General features: G+C 44.2%; 1 protein-coding gene across 3 annotated transcripts in view; it reads right to left on the minus strand.

The window, feature by feature from the left end:
- cblb (Cbl proto-oncogene B, E3 ubiquitin protein ligase) overlaps positions 1-20,370 on the minus strand; it is a 187,275-nt gene that overhangs the window by 24,867 nt on the left and 142,038 nt on the right. For 2 of the 3 annotated variants that reach the window (XM_071337485.1, XM_071337486.1), the window contains 4 exons: positions 11,532-11,623; positions 2,818-2,961; positions 2,377-2,441; positions 1,925-2,032 (listed from right to left, as the gene is read on the minus strand). In XM_071337485.1, coding sequence (XP_071193586.1) covers positions 1,925-2,032; positions 2,377-2,441; positions 2,818-2,961; positions 11,532-11,623 — 409 coding nt within the window. Of the gene's footprint in view, positions 1-1,924; positions 2,033-2,376; positions 2,442-2,817; positions 2,962-11,531; positions 11,653-20,370 lie in introns of all 3 variants that reach the window. The other variant, XM_071337487.1, reaches the window with a different exon arrangement.

Here is a 20,370-nt window from a genome sequence, read left to right on the forward strand (position 1 = left end):
TCTGGCACCCCAATGGTGGAACAAACTCCCTCACGACGCCAGGTCAGCGGAGTCAATCACCACCTTCCGGAGACACCTGAAACCCCACCTCTTTAAGGAATACCTAGGATAGGATAAAGTAATCCTTCTAACCCCCCCCCCCTTAAAAGAGTTAGATGCACTATTGTAAAGTGGTTGTTCCACTGGATATCATAAGGTGAATGCACCAATTTGTAAGTCGCTCTGGATAAGAGCGTCTGCTAAATGACTTAAATGTAATGTAAATGTAAATGCAACTGCTCGGCATCTGACCGTAAGGCACTACAAATGGTAGTGCGTATGGCCCAGTACATCACTGGAGCTAAGATTCCTGCCATCCAGGACCTCTATACGACATTTTAAAATATATTTATATTTATGTGGATAAATACACTTTTTTTCTGAGGCATTCAACATATATTGTGATCAATGTCCCTCTCTAAGCTGAGCGAGTGCGCGAGCGCGCAGTAGCCTGAGACTGCAGTGCAGCTCCCAATATCAGCCCATGGAGAGAAGCACCAGATTGAACTTCCCTGTTAGTTAACACTATCAGCGTTTCCCTTTACTGTGGCAATTGTGATCAAATCAACACAATATTACCCACTTTCAATGCAACATACCCGAAACAAAATGAACTACGTAAGATATTTTGTTGTAGGCAGAACACATTGGAGTATAATTCTATTGGACAGATTTAACCAATCAGAGCTGCAGTAGGCCTATATGCAAATTAACCATTTCCATATACCGTATGGATCTGTGCCATTTACTTTGAACTGGACTGTGTTTACACTACAGCATGAGAGGTCATGAGTAGATGTGCTTGTTTTGAGATCAAAGTGAGGGCTGCATGAAGCCAGGTGTGAACATTTTGTTAATATCCTTTTTCTAGTTAGTGAGTTATTAGCCCAGTTATAGATCATTTGTAGTCAGCAATAGTCAATAGTCAGCAAAAGCACAAAACGTGTACATTTCTAGACTTTTGAAAAGCAAGGAAGGTAAATAGCTTTGTTTTGTCTTAAAGGGACAGTGTTGTATTTTGAGACAGGCTTGAATAAGCTAAGTAGCCAATAGGCAGAGGGTAGCATAATTTGTCTGATTCTCTGTAATAATGGTATGGGAATAATAATGCATTTTAATTTGTAAAGTGGTTTCTTGCATCAAACAACACAACAACATTTTCCGTCACCTCCTTGTCTGAAGGACAAGTGGATAAACAGGTTAATGTTAAGCCCTGCATGTTTTTTTCTCCAAAAGTCTCATGGAATGTAGGCCTACATTGAACACCATACATGGGCTGCTACTGTAGGCTGAATGACAGAACAGCTATTTCCATGTTAAAATGTTATGGGATGCATTTTCTCCTTTGTTTTTGATGGTAGGCCACTCTGGTAGACCTACATTATGATCAAATAGCCACAGTAGCCTACTTGTCCACTGTTAAAACTGTAACTTAAATTGTGTACAGCCTCAGGGTTCACAGTAAATGCACGCGCTGGAAGTTGCACAGAATTTTCACAACGTTCAAGTTTGCGCTCAGCAGACCTGAAATTTACTCAGTGCCTACATTTTTTTGAGGGAATATTGATTGTGATATACATTTTACTTACATTTATATATACATTTGAAATACATTCCGTAATATATGTTGGATTGTATTTAAAAAATACATTATTTGGCCAATTTTAAATATTTCACATGTATCCTAAAATGTGTCTCTAAAAATATATTTTAAATGCATTTTTTTCCCTGTATGGGCTGCTATGTGTGTTTTTAAAGTTGTCTGAAAGACTTACCAAAAACCAAAGCTTAAACAGTCCTAAGAGAGAGACAGAGACAGAGACAGAGAGACAGAGACAGAGACAGACAGACAGAGGCGAAAGGGTGGGGTGGGGTGAGGGGCTACCTTGAGGGGGAAGTAGAATGTCGTAGTCTGAGGGCGTCCTGTTGTGGAAGGGACAGAGGGCGGCACGAGCTGCCCCAGAGAGCAACACCCCCGATTCAAAATGCCCACCTGAGAATCACAAGGACAGGTTAACGTGATCGGGAATGGCAGGCTAGGCACCAACTGCTCATAAACCGATAGCACACTGCGGCAAAACTATTTTAGGCCGGTACCTCCTCTTTCTATGTTTAACATTTTACTCTGTGGTGGTATTGGCCAATGGACGGACACAAGAACGCATTCACACTCGTGGGGATGATGATGATGATGATGATAATGAAGATGACACTGAGCCCTAAGTATTAACAACAGTGTCAGCTTTGATTTCTTTCACACAGAACACTTCCAGTAGTAAGCAGAGCCAACTACTGGTAGATCAGGTCCAGAACGTGACATCACCACTTCAGGCTTACCATACTCAAAGGGCTTGTGCTTCTTTTCCTCTGCAGAGGACTCCGAGGAGCCATTCTCCAGATTTCTGATTTAAAAAAGGCAAAACATAGAGAGATATTACATTTGTTCCCCATTTACATTTGTCCATACATTTGTCCATATATTTGGGGGGTTTTACCAACTCAAGACTGTATATACTGCACAGCACCCGCAAGTTGCGCTTTGCTGAGTAATAGTTGAAATCCAGCTTGATCCAGGAAGTCATTCTTCCCTTTCATGCAACTCCTACAAGTTTGACCAAATCTACATTTGGCAGCTTTTTCACTTATTTATTGTATCTCTATTCCAGAATAAAAAGTTTGCGTCCCAAATGGCACACTATTCCCTATGGGCCCTGGTCAAAAGTAGTACATTATTTAGGGAATAGGGTTCCACTTGGGATGCACCCTCTGTGCTGGTACCTGCTAGGGATCCGGACGGAGACGCAGACTGGGGAATGGGATAGGCACACCGGGTGGGATGAAGGGATCTGATACTCATCTTCAACACGCTCGGTTGTTCCTCTTGCTCTCCCAACGACATGTGTGGTGAAAGGATTGAGGTGTCTGGAAGACAAAGCAACCAAAGCAACCATTTTACATTTTAAGACCACGCAGGTTTTAATGATAAAGTATAGATTTTTCCAAGCAAAGTTCCATTGTGCTACAAATATAGTACCAGTCAAAAGTTTGGACACACCTACTCATTCATTTTTTTTTAATCTCTATTTGTACTATTTTCTACATTGTAGAATAATAGTGAAGAAATCAAAACTATGAAATAACACATATGGAATCATGTAGTAACCAAATAAGTGTTGAACAAATCAAAATATATTTATATTTTATATTCTTCAAAGTAGCCACCCTTTGCCTTGATGAAAGCCATGCACGCTCTTGGCATTCTCCCAACCAGCTTCATGAGGAATGCTTTTCCAATCTTGAAGGAGTTCTCACATATGCTGAGCACTTGATGGATGCTTTTCCTTCACTCTACGGTCCAACTCATCCCAAACCATCTCAATTGGGTTGAGGTCAGGTGATTGTGGAGGCCAGGTCATCTGATGCAGCACTCCATCACTGTCCTTCTTGGTCAAATAGCCCTTACACAGCCTGGAGGTGTGTTGTGTCATTGTCCTGTTGAAAAATAAATGATAGTCCCAATAAACCCAAACCAGATGGGATGGCATATCGCTGCAGAATTCTGTGGTAGCCATGCTGGTTAAGTGTGCCTTGAATTCTAAATAAATCACTGACAGTGTCACCAGCAAAGCAACCCCGCACCATCACACCTTCTCCTCCATGCTTCACGACGGGAACCACAAACGCAGAGATCCTCCATTCACTTACCCTGCGCCTAACAAAAACACAGCGGTTGGAACCAAAAATCTGAAATTTGGACTCATCAGACCAAAGACAGATTTCCATCGGTCTAATGTCCATTGCTCGTGTTCCTTCGCCCATGCATGTCTCTTATTCTTATTGGTGTCCTTTAGTAGTAATTTCTTTGCAGCAATTCGACCATGAAGCCCTGATTCACGCAGTCTCCTCTGAACAGTTGATGTTGAGATGTGTCTGTTACTTGAACTCTGTGAAGCATTTATTTGCGCTGCAATCTGATGTGCATTTAACTAAAATAAACTTATGCTCTGCAGCAGAGGTAACTCTGGGTCTTCCTTTCCTGTGGCGGTCCTCATGAGAGCCAGTTTCATCATAGCGCTTGATGGTTTTTGAGACTGCACTTGAAGAAACTTTCAAGGTTCTTGAAATGTTCTGGATTGACTGACCTTCATGTCTTAAAGTAATGATGGACTGTTGTTTCTCTTTGATTATTTGAGCTGTTCTTGCCATAATATGGACTTTGTCTTTTACAAAATAGGGCTGGCTATCTTCTGTATACCACCCCTACCTTATCACATCACAACTGATTGGCTCAAATGCAATAAGAAGGAAAGACATTCCACAAATTAACTTTTAACAAGGCACACCTGTTAATTGAAATGCATTCCAGGTGACTACCTCATGAAGCTGGTTGAGAGAATGCCAAGAGTGTGCAAAGCTGTTATCAAGGCAAAGGGTGGCTACTTGAGAAGAATTTGAGAGAAGAATCTCAAATATATACACTACCGTTCAAAAGTTTGGGGTCAGTTAGAAATGTCCTTATTTTTGAAAGAAAAGCACATTTTTTGTCCAGTAAAATAACACCAAATTGATCAGAAATACAGTGTAGGCATTGCTAATGTTGTAAATGACTATTGTCGCTGGACATGGCAGATTGTTTATGGAATATTTACATTGGCGTACAGATGCCCATTATCAGCAACCATCACTCCTGTGTTCCAATGGCACGTTGTGTTAGCTAATCCAAGTTTATCATTTTAAAAGGCTAATTGATCATTAGCAACCCTTTTGCAATTATGTTAGCACAGCTGAAAACTGTTGTTCTGATTAAAGAAGCAATAAAACTGGCCTTCTTTAGACTAGTTGAGTCTCTGGAGCATCAGCATTTGTGGGTTCGATTACAGGCTCAAAATGGCCAGGTTTCTTCTGAAACTCGTCAGTCTAGTCTTGTTCTGAGAAATGATGGCTATTCCATGCGAGAAATTGCCAAGAAACTGAAGATCTCGTACAACGCTGTGTACTACTCCCTTCACAGAACAGCGCAAACTGTCTCTAACCAGAATAGAAAGAGGAGTGGGAGGCTCCAGTGCACAACTGAGCAAGAGGACAAGTACAATAGAGTGTCTGGTTTGAGAAACAGATGCCTCACAAGTCCTCAACTGGCAGCTTCATTAAATAGTACCCCCAAAACACCAGTCTCAACGTCAACAGCGAAGAGGCGACTCCGGGAGTTCCCCTGTCCATTGTCTGTGTTCTTATGCCCATCTTAATATTTTCTTTTTTTGGCCAGTCTGAGATATGGCCTTTTCTTTGCAACTCTGCCTCGAAGGCCAGCATCCCAGAGTCACCTCTTCACTGTTGATGTTGAGACTGGTGTTTTGCAGGTACTAAACTTCACTACTGAAACCTGCTGTGACAGCTTTTATTGCTGCTTATTTGGGAAAAGACCTCAACAGTTCCATGGCTGTGTGTGTGTGTGTGTGAGAGAGTGAGTGTTTTGTGTGCACAGATGTGGAGGGAGACAGAGAGCTTCACCCTGTGGCCTCACTGTTCAGTGTCCAGCAGCTGCCATTATAGCTTCACTGCACTATTGCCCATAACATCCACTGTGCAACACAATAGAAAAATACCAAATCAAATGTCTTTGTCAGCTAAAAGGGAATTAGATGTTCTGCAGCCAACATTCACAGAACCACTCTCAATCATGACTGGACCCTTCAGCAACCATATTACATTATTGGTACAATGCCATGTGTATCAGCTACAAAACACGAAGAGTGGAGGGGAAGAGGATGTAAGAGAAAAGGCCTGTAATTTGATGGATTTCCTGACTCCTCGATTAGGATCAAGTTTTCCCGACATACACTACATGACCAAAGTATGTGGACACCTACACGTCCAACATCTCATTTCAAAATCATGGGCATTATTAATTTGGAGTTGGTCCCCCCTTTGTTACTATAACAGCCTCAACTCTTCTGGGAAGGCTTCCCACTAGATGTTGGAACATTGCTATGGGGTCTTGCTTTCCATTCAGCCACGAGCATGAGTGAGGTCGGGCACTGATGTTTGGCGATTAGGCCTGGCTCGCAGTCAGCGTTCCAATTCGTCCCAAAGGTGTTCGATGGGGTTGAGGTCAGGGCTCTGTGCAGGCCAGTCAAGTTTATTTCATAGGTACTTTTTTACCCCCTTTCCTCCCCAATTTCATGATATCCAAATTGGTAGTTACAGTCTTGTCCCATCGCTGCACCTCCCGCACGGACTCGGGAGAGGCGAAGGTTGAGAGCCATCTGTTCTCCGAAACACGACCCTGCCAAGCAGCACTGCTTCTTGACACACTGCTCACTTAACCCAGAAGCCAGACACACAAATGTGTCAGAGGAAACACCGTACAACTGGCGACCGTGTCAGCGTGCATGTGCCGGCCCGCACAGGAGTCGCTAGAGAGCGCGATGGGACAAGGCCACCGAGGCCAGCCAAACCCTCTCCTAACTCAGACAACGCTGGGTCAATTGTACGTCGCCTTATGGATCTCCCGTTCGCAGCCAGCTGCGACACAGCCCTGGATCGAACCCGGATCTGTAGTGACGCCTCAAGCACTGCAAGTGCCTTAGAACGTTGCGTCACACCGATCTCGACAAACCATTTCTGTTTGGACCTAGCATATGTGCACAACGGCATTGTCATGCTGAAACAGGAAAGGGTCTTCCCCAAACTGTTGCCACAAAGTTGGAAGCACAGAATCATCTAGAATGTTATTGTATGCTTTAGCGTTAAGATTTCCCTTAACTGGAACTAAGGGGCATAGCCCAACCATAAAAAAACAGCCCAGGCCATTATTCCTCCCCCGCCAAACTTTACAGTTGCTGCTATGCATTGGGCAGGTAGCGTTCTCCTTGCATCCGCCAAACCCAGATTTGTCCATCGGACTGCCAGATGGTGAAGTGTGATTCATCACTCCAGAGAACGTGTTTCCACTGCTTCATAGCCCAATAGCGGCGAGCTTTACACCCCTCCAGCTGACGCTTGTCATTGTGCATGATGATCTTAGGCTTGTGTGTGGCTGCTCGGCCATGGAAACCCATTTCATTAAGATTCCGACGAACAGTTCTTGTGCTGACGTTGTTTCCAAGGCAGTTTGAAACTTGGTAGTGAGTTTCTGCAACTTGAGGACAGACTATTTTTACTCGCTACGTGCTTCAGCACTCAGCGGTCCCTTCTGTGAGCTTGTGTGGCCTACCATTTCGCGTCTGAGCCGTTGTTGCTCCTAGACGTTTCCACTTCCCTATAACAGCACTTACAGTTGACCGGTGCAGCTCTATTGGGGAAGAAATTTGATGAACTGACTTGTTGGAAAGTTGGCATCCTATGACGGTGCCACGTTGAAAGCCAGTGAGTACTTCAGTAAGGCCACTAGAACAGACTGAAATTTGTTCTGGGATTCATCCGATGGCATTGAGGAGTTTACCACATCAATCACTGGCTTCATTAATAAGTGCATTGATGACATTGTCCCCACAGTGACCGTACGTACATATCCCAACCAGAAGCCATGGATTACAGGCAACATCCGCATCGTGCTAAAGGCTAGAGCTGTCCATTTCAAGGAACGGGACACTAATCCGGACACTTATAAGACATACCGATAAGCCCTCCGACAAACCATCAAACAAACAAGTGTCAATACAGGTCCAAGATCCAAGATAGAATCCTACATCGGCTCTGATGCTTGTTCGATGTGGCAGGGCGTGCAAACTCTCATGGATTACAAAGGGAAACCCAGCCGCGAGCTGTCCAGTGACATGAGCCTACCAGACGAGCTAAATATCTTGCATGTGCGCTTTGAGGCTAGCAACACTGAACTGTGCATGAGAGCACCAGCTCTTCCAGACCATCACGCTCTCCATAGCCAATGTGAGCAAGACCTATAAATCGGTTAACATTCACAAGGTTGCATGGCCAGACGGATTTCCAGGACGCGTACTCAGAGCATGCGCTGACCAGCTGGCAAGTGTCTTCACTGACATTTTCAACCTCTCCCTGACCCAGTCTGTAATACCTACATGTTTCAAGCAGACCATCATACTCCCATCATACTCCCTGTCCCTGTGCCCAAGAACGCCAAGGTAACCTTTCTAAATGACTATTGCACTAAAGGAACACCTATGTGAGAATGTATTTCATTGACTAAAGCTCAGTGTTCAACACCATTATGCCCTCAAAGCTCATCACTAAGCTAAGGACCCTGGTATTAAACACCTCCCTCTGCAAATGGATCCTGGACTTCCTGATGGGCCGCCCCCAGGTGGTGATGGTACGCAACAACACATCAGCCATGATGACCCTCAACACGGGGGCCCATCAGGGGTGCGTGCTTAGTCCCGTCCTGTACCACGACTGAGTGGCCGGGCATTTGTGAAACACCATCATTAAGTTTGCAGATAACACAACGGTGGTAGAACTGATCACCAACGACAATGATTGTGGACTACAGGAAACGGAGGGCTGAGCACGCTCCCATACACATCAACAGGGATGTTGTGGAACAGGTCGAGAGTTTCAAGTTTCTTAGTGTCCACATCACTAAGGAACAATCATGGTCCACACACATCAACAGTCATGAAGAGGGCAAGACAACGCCTCTTCCCCTTCAGGAGGCTGAATAGATTCGGCATGGTGAATCTATTTCGGCATGGTGCACCATTGAGAGCATATTTACCCACTGCATCACCACTTTGTATGTAAACTGTTTGGCATCCAAACACAAGGCGCAACCTCCAAGCTATAAGACTGCTAAATAGTTAGTTAAATGGCTTGTTACCCAAAACCCTGACAAACTTTTACAGATGTACAATCGAGAGCATCCTGTCAGGCTGTATCACAGCCTGGTACGGCAACTGCACCGCCCTCAACCGGAAGGCTCTCAGAGGGTGGTGCGGTCTGCACAACGCATCACTGGGGGCAAACTACCTGCACTCCATGACACCTACAGCACCCGATGTCACAGGAAGGCCAAAGAGATCATCAAGGACATCAACCACCCGAGCCACTGCCTGTTCACACCGCTACCATCCAGAAGGCGAGGTCAGTACAGGTGCATCAAAGCTGGGACCGAGAGACTGAAAAACAGCTTCTATCTCAAGTCCATCAGAGTGTTAAAAAGCAATCACTAACTCATAGAGGCTGCTGCCCACATTGACACCCAATCACTGGCCACTTCAATAAATGGATCACTAGTCACTTTATACAACACACTCTAAATAATGCCACTTTAATAATGTTTACATATCTTACATTACTCACATCACATGTATATACTGTATTTTATACCATCTATTGCCTACGCCGCTAGGCCATCGCTCATCCATATACTTACATGTACATATTCTCATTCGCCCCTTCAGATTAGTGTGTATTCGGTAGTTGTTGGGGAATTGTTAGATTACTTGTTAGATATTACTGCACTGTCGGAACTAGAAGCACAAGCATTTCGCTACACTCGCATTAACATCTGCTAACCATGTGTATGTGACACATACAATTTTGATTCGATTTGAATAGTTAACCAATATATCTGCATTGACCCTTTTTGCACCAATCTCTTTATACTCATCACTTACGCTGCTGTTACTGTTTATTATCTATCCCATTGATAAGCCACTGTATCCCTACTACCAGTGAAATCGGAAACTATTGACACACCTTCCCTTTTTCCCACACTGTGTTATGTTGCAGCCTTATTCTAAAATGGATTAAATACATTATTTTCCTCATCAATCTACAAACAATACCACATAACCCGGAAACAGGTTGTTCGATTTTTTTTGTAATTGAATAAAAATAAATAACAGAAATAGCTTATTTACATAAGTATTCAGACCCTTTAATATGAGACTCGAAATTGAGCTCAGGTGCATCCTGTTTCCATTTGATCATCCTTGAGATGTTTCTACAACTTGATTGGAGTCCACCTGTGGCAAATTAAATTAATTGGACATGATTTGGAAAGGCACACACCTGTCTATATAAGGTCCCACAGTTGACAGTGCATGTCAGAGTAAAAGCCAAGCCATGAGGTTGAAGGAATTATCCATAGAGCTCCGAGACAGGATTGTCTTGAGGCACAGATCTGGAGAAGGGTACCAGAAAATGTCTGCAGCATTGAAGGTCCCCAAGAACACAGTGGCCTCCATCATTCTTGAATGGAAGAAGTTTGGAACCACCAAGACTCTTCCTAGAGCTGGCCACCCGGCCAAACTGACCAATCGGGGGAGAAGGGCCTTGGTCAGGGAGGTGACCAAGAACCAGATGGTCACTCGGACAGAGCTCTAGAGTTCCTCTGTAGAGATGGGAGAAACCTCCAGAAGGACAACAATCTCTGCAGCACTCCACCAATCAGGCCTTTATGGTAGAGTGGCCAGACGGAAACCACTCCTCAGTAAAAGGCACATGACAGCCTGCTTGGAGTTTGTCAAAAGGCACCTAAAGGACTCTCAGACCATGAGAAACAAGATTCTCTGGTCTGATGAAAGCAAGATTGAACTCTTTGGCTTGAATCGAGGGAAGATGAACGGAGCAAAGTACAGAGAGATCCTTGATGAAAACCTGCTCCAGAACGCTCAGGACCTCAGACTGGGGTGAAGTTTCACCTCCCAACAGGACAACAACTCTGAGCACACAGCCAAGAAAACGCAGAAGTGGCTTCGGGACAAGTCATTATGGGGTATTGTGTGTAGATTGATGAGGAAAGAAATATTTTATAAATTGTAGAATAACGCTGTAACTAACAAAAGGCATATCTACATCAATTATCTTGTATCCCTATACATCGACTCAGTACTAGTACCGCCTCCCTGTATATAGCCAAGTTACTGTTACTAATTGTGTATTTATTCCTTGTGTTATAACTATTTGTTTCTCTCTCTGCATTGTTGAGATGGTCCTGTAAGTAAGCATTTCATTGTTAGTCTACACCTGTTGTTTACGAAGCATGTGACAAATACAATTTGATTTCAAGGTTAAAGGTCCAATACAGGCGTATTTATCTCAAGATCAAATCATTTTTAGGGTAACAATGAAATGCTTTACTGTGATTGTTTTCTATTAAAAAGAGCAATTTCTCAAGCAAGAATTTTGCTAGAACTGTCTGGTAGTGGTCTAGGAGGGGAAAACTGAAAACTAGCTGTTATTGGCAGAGGTTTGGAACTCTCTTTCTTATTGGTATATTAACAAATGTACCACCTGGTGATGTCAGCTGGCAGGCCAAAACTCCATCCCACCAAAACAGGCAGAAATTTCAGGCAGTGTTTCAAACAGCTCTTACACTAAAAGGGCATTATTATAATTTTCATAATTTTACAGTATTATTCCAACCTCATAGTGTGAAAATATATATAAAACACATATTGTACACCCATTCATAAAGCTTGACCGTAAAAAATGAACAGACTATTGATTCAATAGTTATGCAATCTTTCAACGTATGTGTGTGTGACAATATTGCGGGAGAGACTCACTTGTGGCTGCTGTTGAGAGCGGGCAAGGGAGAGGAGTGTCGGAGAGGAGGAACGTCGTACTCATCACTGACATGGAGACCATTTGAGTAAGGCTGCAGACAGACCAAGAGAGAGACACAGACTGACAAGGAGGAAACATCAGTATACAAAAGTGCACAAGTCTACGGTAATCCACTTATTTTCATTCATACAAGCAATCTCCATATACAAACATTGGCATTAGAATGGCCTTACTGAAGAGCTCAGTGACTTTCAACTTGACACCATCCAACAAGTCAGTTCATCAAATTTCTGCCCTGCTAGAGCTGCCCCGGGCAACTGTAAGTGCTGTTATTGTGAAGGGGAAATGCCTAGGAGCAACAATGGCTCAGCCGCGAAGTGGTAGGCCACACAAGCTTACAGAACGGGAACGCCGAGTGCTGAAGCGCGTAAAAATCGTCTGTCCTCAGTTGCAAACTCACTACCGTCAGCACAAGAACAGTTCGTCCGGAGCTTCATGAAATGGGTTTCCATGGCCAAGCAGCCGTGCACAAGCCTAAGATCCCCATGTGCAATGCCAAGCGTCGGCTGGAGTAGTGTAAAGCCTGCTGCCATTGGACTATGGAGCAGTGGAAACGCGTTCACTGGAGTGATGAATCACGCTTCACCATTTGGCAGTCTGACGGACAAATCAGTGCTGATGTTCTTTTTGGTGTTCATTTAAGGTTTGTGTAAGGCATAAGGTTAGCAGTGTGGTTAAGGTTTAAAAGATCTTATGACTTTGTGTCTGTGCCAGCTCGTGACTACCCTGCAGAGCTGTCCTCCCAATAAATGCCAACCTGCCAATCCTTTCCACATTGGGCAGAGGTTGGCATGCCCCCTGCTGACAACCACTTGGACACTGTGCCCACCTCATCTCCCACACTACCCCAGAGGACGCTACTCTCCAATTACAGGATTTTCCCCCCATGGGTTCTGAGTAACCCATCTGGCGTGTGCTCACCTGGGTTGGGGTCATTGCTGAATCATTGCAATTATATTTACAAATTGATATTATGCCATTATTTTCTGAGGTTTTTTCAATTGATGAATTTATCATAGTTCAAATGGAATTGACCTAGAGATCTTCTTGGGTCTAAAAAGTCAAACCCGAACAGACCAGAGGACAATAATCAGACCCGAACCCAAATGGACCCGACGACAATCAAATTGACCAACCCTGGTGGCAATGTTGCCAGAACGCTGCACTGCAAAATTGGCTGGAGGTGGACTTCAGTCACTCTGGCACAACCTGCATGGATAAGGCAGTATCTGGCTGCCATCCACACCGGGTCAGTTAGGGCAAGGCTAGCAGAGCGGGGCTTATGAGGGCAGTAAATAGCGAGAGAGAGAGACATATCAGACCTATGCCCCTCTGCCCACCCCATGCCCCCCATATGACCAGGCCGTGAGAAGAGCAACAGGCCCAACCCCCACTATTACATCCGCCAAAGCCCCGTCCTGCAACCTAAGAGGTATGTATCAGATGCTCAACATGCTCTGCTCACACCTACTGTAATGGTCCTGGCCTAAACAACACAAAAACAACACTAGACACTATGGAACAGAAAGCGTTCACTATCTCATCCTGGAATATACAAGGTCGGAGGTCATCTGCCTTTGCCCTAAAGAGCAGGAACCCAGACTTCATCAAAGAAATTGGAAATACAGACATTGTCATCCTACAAGAAACATGGTATAAAGAAGACGGACCCACTGGTTGCCCTCTAGGTTACAGAGAGCTGGTAGTCCCATCCACCAAACTACCAGGTGTGAAACTGGGAAGATACTCAGGGGGTATGCTAATTTGGTATAGAGCAGACCTAACCCACTCTATTAAATTAGTCAAAACAGGAACATTTTACATCTGGCTAGAAATTAATAAAGAAATGATCTCAACAGAGAAAAATGTCCTCATGTGTGCTACCTATATCCCCCCACTAGAATCCCCATACTTTAACGATGACAGCTTCTCCATCAACAATTTCCAGGCCCATGGACATGTACGAGTCTGTGGTGACCTAAATGCCAGAACAAGACAAGAACCTGACACCCTCAGCACACAGGGGGACAAACACCTACCTGGATGTGACAGCATTCTCTCCCCCATATGCCCCCCTAGACACAACTACGACAACATAACCAACAAAAACGGGTCACAACTCCTGCAGCTCTGTCGGACACTGGGTACTGTTAAAGTAATTTAAATGTTGAAAGATAATGATGAAATAATTCCACCCTGAAACCATATAATTGTATGAAATTGATTAGAATCATAAAAGTATTATTAATGATGTGTGTAGTTTTAGTCAGAATTAGGGTAAAACAATATATCTGTACAATATATCTTTATAGTATCTTAAACACAGACTGTCTGAGCAAATTTGTTGCAAAATAGGAAGCCGATTCTAGATTTAATTTTGGATTGGAGATGTTTAATATGAGTCTGGAAGGAGAGTTTACAGTCTAACCAGACACCTAGGTATTTGTAGTTGTCCACATATTCTAAGTCAGAACCGTCCCGAGTAGTGATGCTAGTCGGGTGGGCAGGTGCGGGCAGCGATCGGTTGAAAAGAATGCATTTGGTTATGCTAGCGTTTAAGAGCAGTTAGCGGCCACGGAAAAAGTGTTGTGTGGCATTGAAGCTCGTTTGGAGGTCTGTTAACAGTGTCCAAAGAAGGGACAGATGTATACAGAATGGTGTCGTCTGCGTAGTGGTGGATCATGGGATCACCCGCAGCAAGAGCGACATCATTGATATATACAGAGAAAAGAGTCGGCCTGAGAATTGAACCCTGTGGCACCCCCATAGAGACTGCCAGAGGTCCGGACAACAGGCCCTCCGATTTGACACACTGAACTCTGTCTGAGAAGTAGTTGGTGAACCAGGCGAGGCAGTCATTTGAGAAAACAAGGCTGTTGAGTCTGCCGATAAGAATGTGGTGATTGACAGAGTCGAAAGCCTTGGCCAGGTCGATGAAGACGGCTGCACAGTACTGTCTTTTATCGATGGCAATTATGATATTGTTTAGGACCTTGAGCGTGGCAGAGGTGCACCCGTGACCAGCTCGAAAACCGGATTGCACAGCGGAGAAGGTACGGTGGGATTCGAAATGGTCAGTGATCTGTTTATTAACTTGGCTTTCAAAGACTTTAGAAAGGCAGGGCAGGATGGATATAGGTATATAACAGTTTGGGTCTAGAGTGTCACCCCCTTTGAAGAGGGGGATGACCGCGGCAGCTTTCCATTCTTTAGGGATCTCGGCCGATACGAAAGAGAGGTTGAACAGACTGGTAATAGGGGTTGCAACAATGAAGGTAGATAATTATTTAGAAAGAGAGGGTCCAGATTGTCTAGCCCAGCTGATTTGTATTGGTCCAGGTTTTGCAGCTCTTTCAGAACATCTGCTACCTGGAGAAGCTGGGGAGGCTTAGGCAAGTAGCTGCGGGGGGTGCGGAGCTGAGGTTGGGCTAGCCAGGAGGAAAGCATGGCCAGCCGTAGAGAAATGCTTATTGAAATTCTCGCCTAGACTCAGTGCAGTGGGCAGCTGGGAGGTAGTGCTCTTATTCTCCATAGACCCTACAGTGTCCCACAACTCTTTGGAGTTAGAGCTACAGGATGCACATTGCTGTTTGAAAAAGCTAGCCTTTGCTTTCCTGACTGACTGGGTGTATTGGTTCCTGACTTCCCTGAAAAGTTTTTTATTTTTATTTATTTTTTTACCGTTATTTTACCAGGTAAGTTGACTGAGAACACGTTCTCATTTGCAGCAACGACCTGGGGAATAGTTACAGGGGAGAGGAGGGGGATGAATGAGCCAATTGTAAACTGGGGATTATTAGGTGACCGTGATGGTTGAGGGCCAGATTGGGAATTTAGCCAGGACACCGGGGTTAACACCCCTACTCTTACGATAAGTGCCATGGGATCTTTAATGACCTCAGAGAGTCAGGACACCCGTTTAACGTCCCATCCGAAAGACGGCACCCTACACAGAGCAGTGTCCCCAATCACTGCCCTGGGGCATTGGGATCTTTGTTTAGACCAGAGGAAAGAGTGCCTCCTACTGGCCCTCCAACACCACTTCCAGCAGCACCTGGTTTCCCATCCAGGGACTGACCAGGACCAACCCTGCTTAGCTTCAGAAGCAAGCCAGCAGTGGTATGCAGGGTGGTATGCTGATCCACCAGTTGCATATCGCGGGGACTATTCGATGCTAGTGTAGTCCGCCATAGGATGTTTTTGTGCTGGTCGAGGGCAGTCAGGTCTGGAGTGAACCAAGGGCTATATCTGTCCTTAGTTCTACATTTTTTGAAAGGTGCAGGCTTATTTAAGATTGTGAGGAAATTACTTTTAAAGAACGACCAGGCATCCTCGACTGACGGGATGAGGTCAATATCCTTCCAGGATACCCGGACAGGTCAGGGCCTGTTCCTGAGGGAGCCGTATATCCTCCGCCTTGTGCTCGTCAGAGTCGTGAAATAAGAAAAAGGATTCTGCTTGTCCGTGTTGAGTAATCGCAGTCCTGATGTCTAGAAGTTATTTTAGGTCATAAGAGACGGTAGCGGCAACATTATGTACAACAATTTAAAAAAAATAAGTTACAAACAACGCAGATAAACGAACACAATCGGTTGGGGGCACGTAAAACGTCTGCCTTCTGCTCCGGCGCCATTTTAAGATGATAGCCTATGCAGGTATGATTAATCATTGCAAGTTCATTGACATCCAACTACCACATTACTGATCCAGTATTGATGATTCATTAACGTCTATAAATTGATGAAAATCGTTTTTGCAGCTTCCAACTACTCAAGGGACAGGTGGAGATAACCAGGAAACAAAAGCAGAAAAGGAAAAGATACTGCTAGCCGTGGGAACTGCTTTGAGAATGGAACAATGAAAAGAAATGGCAAAAACGTATGACGACAAATAAGCACGAACACTTGAACTAAATAATTTTCTACAGGAACAAAATCGTCTTCTACAGGAACAACTCGATTTCGCCAAAAAGAAACACGACAAAATCCATGCCAAACTAGATCAATCTGACGAGTTATCTACACACAGGGGCACGCAACTTGATAACATGAACGCAGTTTTGATGAACGTTCCTCAAAGCAATAATGTTCTAGTCCAAATGCTGCAGACCAAAGATGATCACTTAATGAACACAATGACTAAGTTGGATGACAAAACAGCGGAACTCATTCAAGTCACTGACCAAATGAGTGATGAGAGAACCCAGGTGAGGAAGATGGAAAAATGTATCTCTAAGCAAGCGGAGGAAATTTCATCACTGAATCTCTCGCTCCGCACTCAAGACCTCTTCCTGCAAGCCATGACAGATAAGTATGAGGCCGAAAGAAGCCAGTGCGACACACGTGTCTAACAAAAGTACTCTAAGGGCCCAAGTGGACTCAAGTGCTATGCAGCAGAATACCACCCTTAGGTACCACCTGGAGGAACTCCAGAACAGTCACGCGCTACAGCGTGACTTCCCAACAAAGCAATCAAGCTCGCATCCGGAGCTCAGTACACAAAGGAGGGAAGACGACAGAAGGTTTCAGACTTTACCTCTCTCAGGTGTCCCTCAGTCTTTCCTCTTGGCCATTCGGCACAGAGTAATATGGCGCCTCCTCGCCAACAAAGCTTGGCTTCTCCTCTCGGCCTTTTGGCCCATTCTTCCCCACAGGTTGAAGCAAACCCTCTCCGTGCACTTGGTGTGGAACGCCTTGACAAAATCGTCAAATTTCTGCACCTTTGACCCCGTTCCAGGTAAGCTGAACGACACTGAGACATTCTTAGCAGACATACAGGACGCCAGGGATGGCTACCCGTACTGACAGGCTTTACCTGTTGAAGCGAACATTGACTAGACAGCTGACAAGGTTCATCTGTCTATAACAGCAACACGTGCAAAACGACTATGGGAAACTTCCCACGGCTTTGAAGATAGAATTCAGTGGTTCTGCGCCTTTCAAACACGACAGCTCGCTGGCTAACACTGTCAAACAAGCTCGGGAATGAACACCCCAAGCATACTATCATAGGCTTTGTTCAGCTTACTTTGGCCTATTCACTGAAACAGGAGTGGAATAGCTACTACCATTCAAACAAAATGTTTCTGTCGAACATGTATGCCCACGTTGGTTTGCAAATCTCAGAACTCAGCTTTTGAGGCATCAAAAGTGAGCCGTGCTAAGAGCCCTGACATCTCGGTTTTCAATATTGAACAGCACTCACTCCAGTTAGAGGGTGCGTTATCAGGGATAGGAGAGTTGAGAGATGACACACAATAAAGGTATCTACCACGAAACCGCGATACCAATAACCACGGCGGTCAAAATACCTATAAAGAACATTGAAAGTGAACCGACTACCGCTACAATCAACCTGATCGCTACGTTCCTACACCCAACCCAAACAAATTGTCAGGGCACAAGGGTAGCAAAGGGTTGAATGACGATCAAAACGTAGACCAACACTCCGTAAAAGACCTGCTAAGAGAAGTACAAAAGAGCAAAAACATTTGAGAAAGAGGAAAAAGATAAGTTTAAATTTATTTTTATTTCACCTTTATTTAACCAGGTAGGCCAGTTGAGAACAAGTTCTCATTTACAACTGCAACCTGGCCAAGACAAAGAAAAGCAGTGCGACAAAAACAACAACACAGGGTTAAACATGGAATAAACAAACGTACAGTCAGTAACACAATAGGAAAAAAATTGCTAATATTGTCACCCATCAGATTATTCTTGATTTAATCTCGTCTTTGATTTAAAATGAACCATTATCATGCACCGGTATTTTTATATTTTTATTTATTTAACTAGGCAAGTAAGTTAAGAACAAATTCTTATTTACAATGACGGCCTACAGCGGCCAAACCGGGATGTACATCATGTAATCTATGCACTTAAATAGCGAATGGAGGACGCTTTCCCTGTGGTTTATTTTCATGCTAGCCAGGTAGTCCATACTCCTGTTGTAAATATAAGCAATGTGCTTAATGTTAGGAAAGTTGAGAAATAAATATTGTCAGTCTATAGAAAGCTGATCCTCCTATTTTTATAAACAGCCATCACTCTGTTTTCTCCTGCAATTCCATAGCCTTTAGAAATGTTACGCAACATGAGCCCATGAAGTGTGTAATTCGATTTTAGAATACATTTGCATTGATATCAGAGTGATTAGAGGGAGAATGTAGCATAATCGGAGCTTGAAGAAGCCTAATTACCATGATTACACGGTCATGGGGAATTTGACTGCCTTCGTGACTCGTGACCGCCGGTGTGGCGGTAATACGTTCACCACAACAGCCCTACTGTGAGGGAGTTTTGCCGGGTGTGCGCAAATTGGACTGAGGTGATTTTGGGGAACAACGACAGAGTTCGCTAGAGGGACAGTATGAGGGTAGCCAGCTCCTCACTCGCTATTCTTGTTTAATTTTGTAGTCACCGGATTCGCCATCATCCTCGAGAGACAGATGAAGAACCTCCTGGGTAGCCAAGCTAGTTGGTACAGCTAGCTAAGCTAGCTAGCTAGCTACTCTACCATCAGCATCCTAATGATCTATGACTACATCATCACCGGCTACCTGCAGTTGTTCTTCAATTACCTCTTGGCATCGATGGAGCTCTCTGGTTGTTTCTTTCACCTGCTAAATCCCATGGAATCCTTGGCCCTCTCGTTGACGGATGCTGGCTACGCTCCCTCTGTCCAGTTCACCTTTGGATGGACGGTAACATTAGTGTTTAACCCCTCTGTGTTTAACCCCTCCGTGTCCAAGGACCAAACGTTTTTATATTAATTTTGGGGCGCCCCAAGGTTTTATTGATTGTAAGACTTTAGTTGAGAGCTCTCAGGTGTTTTAACTTCACTATCTGCCGTCTTTAAGGAAACTATATATATACTGGTACCAGTTTCAAACCAGCTTCAGCGTACTAATGTTCTAAATTGGGAAAGCAACGTTAGCTACAGTCCTTTTAATCCCCCCTGGTTTCACCTGTTTACAGGGTTTGATCCATATTTGATATGTGGTTGTACAATTGCTATACTGTTGATTTTTGATATATGTCTTATTCGAATCATTTTCTCATTTTTTGATTTCAACATTATACCATTTACAATTAATCTAAGGTTTTACTAGGTCCAGTATTATTCTGTGGTCCTTTGGTGGTTCATTGTCCTTTTTGATAATTGCTATGTTCTTAAATTTTTTACTTTTACATTCTGTTCTATTTTGGACCATTATCTTTAATTTTAATAAAGTCCACTAACGTGGAAGAAAAAGGTAATTCTGTTGTTATTGTGTGGGTGTCACACCCTGATCTGTTTCACCTGTCCTTGTGCTTGTCTCCACCCTCCTCCAGGTGTCGCCCATCTTCCCCATTATCCCCTGGGTACTTATACCTGTGTTCTCTGTTTGTCTGTTGCCAGTTCGTCTTGTTTGTCAAGTCAACCACCGGTTTGTCTCAGCTCCTGCTTTTCCCCAGTCTCCCTTTTTCTCACTCTCCTGGTATTGACTTTTGCCTGTCCTGACTCTCAGCCCGCCTGCCTGACCACTCTGCCTGCCCCTGACCCGTCCTGTGCCTTTGCCCCTACTCTGGATTACCAACCTCTGCCTGACCTGACCCTGAGCCTGCCTGCAGTCCTGTACCTTTGCCCCACTAGTCTGGATTATCGACTCCCGCCTGACTTGACCTGTCATTTGCCTGCCCCTGTTGCTGTAATAAACATTGTTACTTCAACACAGTTGAAACGTGATAGTGGGTCTATCATATAGTTTCCTAATGAGCTGGATATAACCTTTAACCT

The sequence above is a fragment of the Salvelinus alpinus genome, chromosome 13, assembly GCF_045679555.1.
Source record: "Salvelinus alpinus chromosome 13, SLU_Salpinus.1, whole genome shotgun sequence".
Lineage (NCBI taxonomy): Eukaryota > Metazoa > Chordata > Actinopteri > Salmoniformes > Salmonidae > Salvelinus > Salvelinus alpinus.